The 11,002-nt window shown below is 64.6% G+C and overlaps 2 protein-coding genes across 2 annotated transcripts; one reads left to right on the top strand and one right to left on the bottom strand.

The window, feature by feature from the left end:
* Positions 1-4,185: 4,185 nt before the first annotated feature.
* On the top strand, positions 4,186-6,150 carry CTSK (cathepsin K). Its single transcript, XM_041467368.1, has 7 exons — positions 4,186-4,321; positions 4,452-4,574; positions 4,651-4,806; positions 4,888-5,106; positions 5,184-5,349; positions 5,433-5,538; positions 5,620-6,150. The coding sequence occupies exons 1-7, from the start codon at positions 4,196-4,198 to the stop codon at positions 5,717-5,719; spliced, it is 996 nt and encodes a 331-aa protein (XP_041323302.1). The 5' UTR covers positions 4,186-4,195; the 3' UTR covers positions 5,720-6,150.
* A 642-nt stretch (positions 6,151-6,792) lies between these two features.
* Positions 6,793-10,955, bottom strand: ECM1 (extracellular matrix protein 1). The gene is made up of 7 exons (XM_041467378.1): positions 10,781-10,955; positions 10,189-10,260; positions 9,540-9,838; positions 8,626-8,991; positions 7,692-7,912; positions 7,382-7,469; positions 6,793-7,009 (listed from the first exon to the last, which is right to left on the bottom strand). Exons 1-7 carry the CDS (start codon positions 10,818-10,820, stop codon positions 6,836-6,838), a joined length of 1,260 nt encoding a protein of 419 aa, XP_041323312.1. The 5' UTR covers positions 10,821-10,955; the 3' UTR covers positions 6,793-6,835.
* Positions 10,956-11,002: the final 47 nt, after the last annotated feature.

The following is an 11,002-nucleotide window of genomic DNA, read 5'->3' as shown; positions in this document are numbered from 1 at the left end:
GCTTTTTCCATGGGGAAAAAAAAAAAAAACAAAAAAAACAACTTGTGGCCAACCCTGCTCTCCTCAGGGGCTGGAAGAACCATTTGATTCCCTCTTGCTTCAATTCCAACAGGAAAATGAATTGCAGAGTTGGACTTGGAAGGAAATTTGGCACAACAGCAGCTGGGGAAGAATCCCAAGTGTTCCTGGAAGCCTGGTTTTGTTTTGAATGGAATGTGGGTGTTCCCCCCTTTTCCCTGCATGTTTTGGGGGGGCTCTGGGACCCCCCAGGCTGGTTGTGAGTGTTCTTTCTGCTGGTTGAGGGCAAGAATGGGGAGACCCCCACCCCCTTTTCCAAGAGCTGATTCCAGAGCTGTCATTCCTGACTAAAATCCACGTAGGAAGCTTTGAAACCTTTGTGTCACGAACCCAGAGAGATTCCTCTTGTAAGTGGAGCAGGAAGCTTTATTTTTCCCTCTGGAAAATTAAGACTTGAAGGTTTTGTTTTAGTTGTTTTTGGTTGGTTTTTTTTTTTTTTAATTCCAAATTTCTCTATGGATAAATGGGAACATCCCATCTGAAGAAACGTGTGATCCACCCTGTCCCATTATCCAGGGAGTCTCTTCCCAGCAATCCCATCACATCCTGGGCCCTTCCCCTTCAGTCATTCAAGGAGGAGGAAAATTCCCATTTCCCTGAGCCCTTGCAGGTCCCATGGCTGTATCCCCCCCAAATTTTCCAGCTCCTGGGAGAAGGAAACCAGCTGGAGCAGCCAGATCTGTTGGGAAGGAGGATGAGGAGTGGCTGATAGGATTCCTGGGGGGACAGGCTGGGTCTTTTCCCCCCTCTTAGGGAGCTCCAGCGTTGGTCCTTGGGGGGAATTTTATCCCACTCCCTGGGGGGACAGGAACTGAACCCCCCTGGGGTGTGGCCCAGCCCCAGGTACCTCAGCCCAGTGGATTCTGAGCAGCAGAGGTTTTCCAACAAGAGATTTTCCCTTTTTCCAACCTTTGTCTCATTTCTGCCTCTTGGAGGAATGTCCCTAAATCCCCATCCCCTCTCTGTTCTGACCCCCAAACCCATTCCCTCCCTGTTTTGTCCCCCAGTTTGGCCCTCATTTCCCCCCCATAAGCCTCCTCCTCCCATTTTGCCCCCCAAACCCCTCGTACCCCCCTGTTTGTCCCTGTTTGTCCCCTCGGTTCCCGGTCACTCACTGCCACGTCAGGGCCTCGTGCTCCAGGAGATGATTCTGCCCTGGAGCCCCGGGGTGACTCAGTCCCCTTGTCCCCACAGAGGTCACAGGGGGGTGGCCCCTCTCTTGGGGACCCCCGTGGGGAAGGGGTGACAGGGACCCACCCCCACCTTGGTGCTGCTCCATCCCCCCTCGCCCCTCTCCCCTGCTGCTCCCTGGGATGATCTGTCCTTGTTCCCATGGCTGGAGGGTGACAATGACAGTGATGATGATGATGTCGATGTCCCCAGTGTGACATGTCTGGGATGGCTCTGGTGCCACCGGGACCTTCCTCCTTGTCCTGGCAGGAGCCGCGTGACGAGGTGACAATCACTGCAGAAAGCACCGTCCTGCCCCACCTGCCCCGGCCTGGGACCCCCCCCAAGCTGGGTACCGGCTTGGGGACACTGGGGACAGAGGTGACAGAGGTGGGGGGGTCCTGTCCTCCATTCCTGCTGTCACACGATGTCCCCAAGCTGCCGTGTCAGGCTGCTCCTGAAGGAACTGGGTGCTCAACCCCATCCGAATCGGGCACGGGGAGGACTTGGGGACAAGGTGGGTGTCCCCCAGGGCAGCAGGACAAGAGAATGTCCCCAGGGTGGGATGCCAGGACAAGAGAATGTCCCCAGGGCAGCCAAGGTGGGATGCCAGGACAAGAGGGTATCCCTGGGGCCAGGATCTTTGGGTCAGGGGGGCGTCCCCAGGGCAGGATGCTGGGGTCGGGGGACATCCCAGGGCCAGGAGAAGGTCCCAGGGACGGGAGGATGTCCCGGACAGGAGAAGGTCCCGGGTAGGAGAAGGTCCCGGGCAGGAGAAGGTCCCGGGACCGGGAGGATGTCCCGGGCCGGAGAAGGTCCCGGGGCCGGGAGGATTTCCCGGGCAGGAGAAGGTCCCGGGGACGGGAGGATGTCCCGGACCGGGAGGATGTCCCGGGCAGGAGCCGCCACCAGCCCCGCGCCGGTGCTGACTCAGCTCGTCCCGCAGCATCACGTGAAGCCGGGGGCAGCCCCCGCGTCCCCCCTCCCTGTCCCCTCCTTCCCTCCAGCCCATCCAAACCCGATGCTTGCCAAAATTTTCCGGCTGCCTCCAAACTTCCTCAATCCGGCAGCATAAAAGCGCAGCGGCTCCCGCAGGCTCCGTCCCGGCGCTCCCACCGACGGCTCCGTGCTCGGTAAGCGGCGGGGAGGGGTCCCCCGGGGGGGCGCTGGGTGCCTTTTTCCCCAGGGAAATTGATCCCAATGGGAATGGAAGGGAATCGGGTCCCATGTGGGACCTTGGGAGGCACAAAAGGGAAACTGAGGCACTTTACTTCGAGCCGACCTGGGGGTCCCCGGCTCGGGGAAGTGTCCCAGGTCCTGCTGTGCCACGGGGGGCTGGGTGAACCAGGGAGGGGCAGGATGGGTGGGATGTGCCCCCTCCTGCACCTTCTGCATCCCAAAACTCCCCCCCGGCTTGGGGCTGCCGGAACGAGCCGGTTACGGGAGCGGTAACGGGAACCAGCTGTCCCGGCTCATGTGATGCCGGCGCCTGGCCAGCCCTGCCCGCGGGGGTGTCCTGGCCCCAAATGGAGGGAGGAAGGGGTCCCAGAGCTCAGCCAGGGGGTCCCAGCCCCAAATCGAGGGAGGAAGGGGTCCCAGCCCCAAATCAGGGGGTGCAGAGTGTCCCAGCCTAAAAAATCAGGGTGTGCAGGGTGTCCCAGCCCCAAAGCAGGGTAGGCAGGGGGTCCCAGCCCCAAATCAGGTGGTGCAGGTCCCAAATCAGGGTGTGCAGTGTCTCAGCCCCAAGTCAGGGTGTGCAAGGTGTCCCAGCCCCAAATCAGAGTGTGCAGAGGGTCCCAGCCCCAAATCAGGGTGTGCAGAGGGTCCCAGCCCCAAACTGAGGGAGGAAGGGGTCCCAACCCCAAATCAGGGTATGCAGGGGGTCCTGGCCCCAAAGCTGGGTAGGCAGGAGGTCCCAGCCCCAAATTAGGGTCTGCAGAGTGTTCTGGTCCCACAGGAGGGTGGGCACAGAGTCCTGCCCCTACCTGGACCCCCTGGCTCAGTCTGTGCCCTGTCCCCAGCACCCAGCTGGTCCCCAGGATGTGGTGGCCCGTGCTGCTGGCCCAGCTGGTCCCCAGGATGTGGTGGCCCGTGCTGCTGGCCCTGCTGGTCCCCACGGCGCTGGCCCAGCTGCACCCGGAGCCGGAACTGGACGCGCAGTGGGAGCTGTGGAAGAAAACCCACCACAAGCAGTACAACGGCCAGGTACAGGGGGGTTCTGTGCTTGGGACCCCCAGTGACGTCCCCAGGGTGGGGTGCTGGGGCACAAGGATGTCCCGAGGGTGGGGGGCACGGGCAGGACCCCTGTCCCAGCACCATCTCGCCCCCGGCGCAGGCGGACGAGGTGACGCGGAGGCTGATTTGGGAGAAGAACCTCAAATACATCAACACCCACAACCTGGAGCACTCCCTGGGCGTCCACACCTTTGAGCTGGCCATGAACCACCTGGGTGACATGGTGGGTGTCCCTGGCAGGGGACAGAGCGGGGCTGAGCCCCTGTGGGTGCTCCCACCCACCGGGGTTCCTTCCTCAGACCAGCGAGGAGGTGCTGAGGACAATGACTGGGCTGAAGGTGCCCCGTGGTCACCAACGCCACAACGAGACACTCTTTGTCCCCGACTGGAGCGAGAGAGCCCCGGCTGCCATGGACTGGCGCAAGAAAGGCTACGTGACCCCTGTCAAGAACCAGGTGAGAGGGGTGTGCCTGCAGCAGGGTGTCACCCCCTGTCACCCCGATGTCACCCCGGTGTCACGCGTTGTGTCCCCACAGGGCCAGTGTGGCTCGTGCTGGGCTTTCAGCTCGGTGGGCGCCCTGGAGGGGCAGCTGAAGAGGAAAACAGGCAAACTGCTGTCCCTCAGCCCCCAAAACCTGGTGGACTGCGTGGCCAACAACGACGGCTGCGGCGGCGGGTACATGCCGTGCTGCTGGCCCAGCTGGTCCCCAGGATGTGGTGGCCCGTGCTGCTGGCCCTGCTGGTCCCCACGGCGCTGGCCCAGCTGCACCCGGAGCCGGAACTGGACGCGCAGTGGGAGCTGTGGAAGAAAACCCACCACAAGCAGTACAACGGCCAGGTACAGGGGGGTTCTGTGCTTGGGACCCCCAGTGACGTCCCCAGGGTGGGGTGCTGGGGCACAAGGATGTCCCGAGGGTGGGGGGCACGGGCAGGACCCCTGTCCCAGCACCATCTCGCCCCCGGCGCAGGCGGACGAGGTGACGCGGAGGCTGATTTGGGAGAAGAACCTCAAATACATCAACACCCACAACCTGGAGCACTCCCTGGGCGTCCACACCTTTGAGCTGGCCATGAACCACCTGGGTGACATGGTGGGTGTCCCTGGCAGGGGACAGAGCGGGGCTGAGCCCCTGTGGGTGCTCCCACCCACCGGGGTTCCTTCCTCAGACCAGCGAGGAGGTGCTGAGGACAATGACTGGGCTGAAGGTGCCCCGTGGTCACCAACGCCACAACGAGACACTCTTTGTCCCCGACTGGAGCGAGAGAGCCCCGGCTGCCATGGACTGGCGCAAGAAAGGCTACGTGACCCCTGTCAAGAACCAGGTGAGAGGGGTGTGCCTGCAGCAGGGTGTCACCCCCTGTCACCCCGATGTCACCCCGGTGTCACGCGTTGTGTCCCCACAGGGCCAGTGTGGCTCGTGCTGGGCTTTCAGCTCGGTGGGCGCCCTGGAGGGGCAGCTGAAGAGGAAAACAGGCAAACTGCTGTCCCTCAGCCCCCAAAACCTGGTGGACTGCGTGGCCAACAACGACGGCTGCGGCGGCGGGTACATGACCAACGCCTTCGAGTACGTCCGGCAGAACCGCGGCATCGACTCCGAGGACTCCTACCCCTACATCGGCCAGGTGTGAGGGGGGCCAGCCCCAAATCCCCCTCCATCCCTCCCATCCCCATCTCCCCTGACCTTCCCGGCCCCACGCAGGACGAGAGCTGCATGTACAGCCCCACGGGGAAGGCGGCCAAGTGCCGCGGCTACCGCGAGATTCCCGAGGGGAACGAGAAGGCGTTGAAGAGGGCGGTGGCCAGGATTGGGCCCATCTCCGTGGGCATCGATGCCAGCCTGCCCAGCTTCCAGTTCTACAGCAGGGGTGAGGGGCTGGGGGGATCTCAGGGGGCGTGGGGCTGCTGGGGGAGCTGAGGCACGCCCGGTGACAGCGGCTGTGTCCCCAAGGCGTGTACTACGACGAGAGCTGCAACGCTGAGAACATCAACCACGCCGTGCTGGCCGTGGGCTACGGGGCACAGAAGGGCACCAAGCACTGGATCATCAAGAACAGGTACAGGGGTTGGGATGCCTTGGGAATTGCAGGTGGCTGGGGCTCTTCCAGAGGCTCAGGCTCTGCTTTTCCACCCTGCAGCTGGGGCGAGGAATGGGGCAACAAGGGCTACGTCCTCCTGGCCCGCAACATGAACAACGCCTGTGGTGTGGCCAACCTGGCCAGCTTCCCCAAGATGTGAGCCAGCCCTTCCCTACCCACTGCCCTGCCCTCCAGCTTGGCCTCTTCCCTCCCAGCCTCAAAGATGACGGTGCTCCCGGGGGGAATTCTTTGTCTCCGTGAGAAATTTCCCCTGGGAAGGGGGAGACACTCCCTCTTCACCTGCAGGGAATGGGAGATGAGTCCCCTCAACTCTTTTTTTTTTTTTTCCACACTTTGCCATGTTGGCTTCTGCCTTCCCATGGACTGTGCTTGGCCTGATCTGTGGAGGCCAATCCAGCCAGACATGCTTCAGGAAACAGGTTCCACACCAGCCTCTGCCTCAGGAGCCCTGGGGTGGAGGTGGAATATTCCCAGTGGAGAACACAGATCCCTCTCCCTCCACCCTGTTATCCCAGTGGAGGCTGCTGAGAATGATATGACTTTATTTTTCAACTAAAATTGGGAATAAGGCTTGGACTGGTTTGCTTCGTGCTGGGAAAGGGCCACAGGGGTGGGAAAAATTCTTCCTTTTCCCAAAGGGGGAAAGAGCACCTTGTGGGGCAGAATAGGCTGGAATTTTGGGATGGATGAATGGAATATCTGGGGAGGGGGTGGTTTTGGGAAGGGCACAGGGAAGGACAGATGGGTGGATGGACCCACAGGACACCCCCAGCCCCATCAGAGTCCCCCAAACCCTCCCCAGGGAGTGTCAGCCATGGCTGGGGGAGAGGCACCATGGGGGATTTGGGGACCCTGAGGTCCCATGAGGGATTTGGGAACCTCCTGTGATTGTGGCCACGGTGGGGACACGAGTGACAATGACACTGTGGGGCCACAAGAATCCAGGGAAGAGGTGCACAGAGACCCCCTGGGGGGGCACGAGGCCGTGCGTGCCCCGCGTGGCTGAGCGCGGTGACCACAGCACACCCCAAAACCAAACACAGGTATCACAGCAGGCCTGACACACCCCAAGAGTGCAAACACCCCAATACCCACCCACACCCCGCCACACCCCGGAATGGGGCTGAGATCCAGGGGGGGGCCCCCCTGGAACAATAGAGACAGTGAGGCATAAGGAAATCCCCCAAAAACAAAACCAGGGACACTCAGAGGTGACACCGCAGCATCTTTATTGTTCCCTCGTTCCGGGAAGGATTCACTCCTCGTGGCCGGGGGGCGGGGGGGCCAGGGCGGCCCCCAGGGTCACCTGGCTCAGGTAGGTGTTGTCGAAACAGCGGCGCCGCTCGGGCTCCTCCCACGAGCAGCAGCCCTGAGGGTCCCGCCAGGCGTCCCGGGGGGTGGCACAGAGCGTGGCGATGCCCTGGGACAGCTGTGGGCGATGGGCACGGGGGTCAGGGTGGCTCTGGGGGTCCCACACGCCCCTAAACCCCTCTGGCACTCACTTGTGGGCAATAGTGCCCCTAAACCCCTCGGGCACTCACTTGTGGGTAATAGTGCCCCTAAACCCCTCGGGCACTCACTTGTGGGCAATGGGGATGGGGTCAGGGCCGCTCTGGGGGTCCCCCAGTGCACCTAAACCCCTCGGGCACTCACTTGTGGGCAATGGGCACAGGGGTCAGGGTGGCTCTGGGGGTCCCACAATGCCCCTAAACCCCTCGGGCACTCACTTGTGGGCAATGGGCACGGGGGTCAGGGTGGCTCTGGGGGTCCCACAGCGCCCCTAAACCCCTCGGGCACTCACCTGCTCCCGGGCACAGGCGCCGCGCTCCTCGGGGGGCAGCGGGCAGCACGCAGCCGTCATGGCCCCCAGCAGCTCCGGTACCGGCCGCCTGCGGACACGGACACGGGGGTGAACACGGGGGGGAACACGGGGGGGAACACGGGGGTCACCTCCAAGGGGGTTTAAGGCGGGGGGGATGGGCTGCTGGGTCCCCTCCCCGGGCAATGGAGAGCCCCGGACGGCGGGGATGGGGATGAGGGGTCCTGCAAAGCTGGGACCCTCCAAGAGGAGGGACCGTGCTGTCCCCGCGGGCTGTTTTGGGGTCACTCACGTCTTTGTGAAGAGCCTCGTGGGGCCGCAGAGCGAGCGCAGCAGGGCCGGGCCGGGCCGGGCCAGGCTCACGTTGTGCAGCTCCCGGTCGTATTCGGGGTGGGGGGCGGCGGCGGCGAAGCAGCGACCCCGGGCCCGGGGACCCCCCCGCTGGCAGCACCGGTGCTGCCCCGTCTTCACCGATGATTCTTCCCGGCAGAACCGATTCAGCCCCTTCAGCCACTGCGGAGGAGAAGCTGGGGGTCAGGGGGCTGCCCGGATACTGGGACCCCCGACCCCCGAACACCTGGGTCATCCCTGGGACATTTCCGTCCCCTCCCCGGATGCCGGGGCCCCTCCCTGACACGTTTGTCACCTTCCCGGATACCTGGGAGCCTTCCCGGCCTCTGAGTGGCTGGGTCACGCTCCGGGCACATGGGTCATTCCCGGGACACCTGGGGCCACTCCCCGGATACCGGCGTGCCAGCCCGGGCACCTCGGTCCCGTCCCCAAACACCTCGGTCCCTTTTCCCGAACACTTCTGTCCCTTTCCCAAACAGCTCAGTCCTTTCCCAAACACCTCGGTCCTTTCCCAAACACCTCAGTCCCTTCCCCAAACACCTCAGTCCCTTTTCCCAAACACTTCTGTCCCTCTCCTGAACACCTCGATCCCTTTCCCAAACATCTGTGTCCCTTTCCCCAGCACCTCGGTCCCTTTCCCAAACACCTGGATCCCTTTCCCAAACACCTCAGTCCCTTTCCCAAACACTTCTGTCCCTTTTCCCAAACATCTCAGTCCCTTTCCCAAACACCTGCCCCCTTTTCCCTGTCCCCTGCGCCCCCTCAATCCTTTGACACCTGAGACCCTCCCAAACCCCTGGAGCCCCCCGAACCCTTCAGCACCGCATCCCTCCCTCCCTCCCATCCTTGTCCCCCCGCCCCGTGTCGCCGCTCACAGCGTTGTGGGCGCAGCTCAGGCTCTCGTTGCGGCAGCAGCGGCCGTACTCCCGCTCCAGCCGGACCCGCAGCCGCACGCGGGGCCCGGAGCGCCCACCGGGGCCGGGGGTCCCGGGGCGCAGCGCCCGCAGCCCGCAGATGTTGCCCAGGTTGGTGGCCGTGGGCTCGCCGGGAGGAAAGGGCGGCTCGGTGACCAAATCCCAGGCGACATTGGGGTCCCAGGTGGGGAGGGGGTCCCAGGTGGGGGCCGGGGTCTCCTGGGCGAAGCAGCGGCGCCGCGCGGCCCCGTGCCGGCGGCAGCAGTGGAACTGCCGCGTCTTCACCCCGAACTCATCCGTGCAGAAGCCGTCCAGCACGTCCGTCCACTGCGGGGCAGGGGGACACGGCCCCCTCGGTGTCACCCCGTGTCCCTCCCTCCGCAGGGCACAGTCCCCTCTCCCGGCATTATCCCCGCCACCGCGATGTCCCCACGTTACACCGGCCCCAGTGTCTTCCCCTGCAGCAGTGTCCCCGTGTCCCCCACAGTGTCCCCCTCCTCGCGATCCCCCCATCCCCGCAGTGTCCCCGTGTCCCTCACAGTGTCCCCCTCCCCGCGATCCCCCCATCCCCGCAGTGTCCCCGTGTCCCTCACAGTGTCCCCATACCCTCAGTGTCTCCCCTCTCCCTGCAGTGTCCCCTCCCTGCAGTGTCCCTCTCCCCTCATTCCCCCCCTCACCTCATTCCCCCCCTCCCCTCAGTGCCCCCATCCCGTCGGTGTCCCCATCCCCGCAGTGTCCCCCTCCTCGCGGTGTCCCCATCCCCAGTCCCGCTCCCCCGGGTGTCCCCTCGCGGTGTCCCCATCCCCAGTCCCGCTCCCCCGGGTGTCCCCTCGCCGTGTCCCCTCGCGGTGTCCCCTCGCGGTGTCCCCACTCACGGCGCGGCGGGCGCAGGGCAGCGGGCTGTGGTGCCGGCAGCAATCGTTCATGCGGGGCCGCAGCGCTGCCAGCGCGGCCGCCTGCCGCCGCAGGTGGGCGAAGGCGTTCGGGGGGAGCAGCAGCGGCGGCGGCGGCGTGGGGGGGTCGCGGCAGTGCTCGGTGACCGTGGCGGCCATGGGCCAGGCGGGGGGGAACCCGTCCAGGGCGCTGCCCCACACCGGGGGGCTGCTCGAGGGGAACATGGCCCCCCCCACCAGGATGTCGGGGGGCACCTCGAGGTCCTGCTCCTGCTGCAGCACTGGGAAAGGGGAGCGGGTGGGCACAGGGCGGGGGGATCCTTGTCCCTGTGTGCCCCCCTCTCCCCATTCTGTCCCTGTGGTCTCACTCCTGTGCCCAACCCTCAGCGTCCCCATGTCACTCCCACCCCGTGTCCCCCCCATCCGAGTCCCCCTTCGCCTCCATCACCATGTCCCCACGTCCCTCCACCCCTAACCCTGACCCTCCCGTGTCCCCTCCATCCATATCCCCCCCATGAGCATCCCCCTGTCCCCAGTCCCCTTTGTCCCCTCACCCCAGGGTGTCCCCATTTATCCCCCCACCCCTGGGTGTCCCCTTTTGTCCCCTGGGTGTCCCCCTTTGTCCCCTCACCTTGTTTGATGTTGGGGGGCCGCAGGTCCAGGCTCTCCTGCACCACCTGCTGCAGATGCCCCGATGCCAGCGCTGTCACCCACGGGGGACACAGGGGGTCAGCAGGGTCACCCCCTCCATCCCCCCACCCATGGAACAGCGAGCAGGGACCCCCCCAGACCTGTGGGCTTGGAGCTCCATAATGGGGAGGGGGCCCAGCTATTTGGGAAGGGTCCCAGACGTTGAGGAGGGTCCCCAGGAGCTGGAGAAGGGGACCCAGGAGGGATGCAGGTGTTTGGGACACGGAGCTCCAGGCATTTGGGAGGGATCCAGGCATGTGGGCAGCAGCCCTGACATCCGGGGTGGGGAGCCAGGTGTCCGTGGGGGTGTCCCAAACACCTGGACGGGAGCCCAGGTGTCCCGGGTGGGCTCCAGGAGTTCGGGAGGGGGGGGATCCAAATACCCGGGGAAGGGACCCCGAGCTTGGCAAGGACACCCCAAATCTCATCGGGGGATCTCAGGTGTTCAAAAAGGGGACCCAGGTGTGCGGGAAAGTTCGGGAAGGGGTCCCAGGTGCCCGGGAGGGCCCTGGGTGGGGCCCGCGGGGACTCACCGGCGGCGCTGAGGAGGAGGAAGAGGCCGAAGGCCGCCATGGCGTCGGGAGCTGTAGGGTCAGCGCCGGCTCCGCCGCCTTATGAAGGGCCGGGTCGGGCGTGGGGCCACATCCCGCGGGGCTGAGTCACGGCCTGACGTCGCCGCAGAGCCGGGAGGGGGACCCCGGGGGGCTGCGCTGGATCCCGCACCCCCAAACAGCGCCAGGGGCGGAACCCCCCCC

This window comes from Pyrgilauda ruficollis, unplaced genomic scaffold (genome assembly GCF_017590135.1).
Source record: "Pyrgilauda ruficollis isolate IOZ18807 unplaced genomic scaffold, ASM1759013v1 scaffold208, whole genome shotgun sequence".
Taxonomy (NCBI): Eukaryota; Metazoa; Chordata; class Aves; order Passeriformes; family Passeridae; genus Pyrgilauda; species Pyrgilauda ruficollis.
This window is presented reverse-complemented; position numbering and strand designations above follow the sequence as displayed.

What these genes read in the sequence shown, in the direction of transcription:
- CTSK (XM_041467368.1), top strand. Translation starts at nt 4,196, where the DNA reads ATGTGGTGGCCCGTGCTGCTGGCCCTGCTGGTCCCCACGGCGCTGGCC. An exon ending in TGAACCACCTGGGTGACATG is followed by an intron (nt 4,575 to 4,650) that starts GTGGGTGTCCCT and finishes TTCCTTCCTCAG; the next exon opens with ACCAGCGAGGAGGTGCTGAG. An exon ending in TGACCCCTGTCAAGAACCAG is followed by an intron (nt 4,807 to 4,887) that starts GTGAGAGGGGTG and finishes GTGTCCCCACAG; the next exon opens with GGCCAGTGTGGCTCGTGCTG.
- ECM1 (XM_041467378.1), bottom strand. Translation starts at nt 10,820, where the DNA reads ATGGCGGCCTTCGGCCTCTTCCTCCTCCTCAGCGCCGCCG. An exon ending in TGCCCTGCGCCCGCCGCGCC is followed by an intron (nt 8,992 to 9,539) that starts GTGAGTGGGGAC and finishes CCTGCCCCGCAG; the next exon opens with TGGACGGACGTGCTGGACGG. An exon ending in ACGAGGCTCTTCACAAAGAC is followed by an intron (nt 7,470 to 7,691) that starts GTGAGTGACCCC and finishes CCGTGTCCGCAG; the next exon opens with GCGGCCGGTACCGGAGCTGC.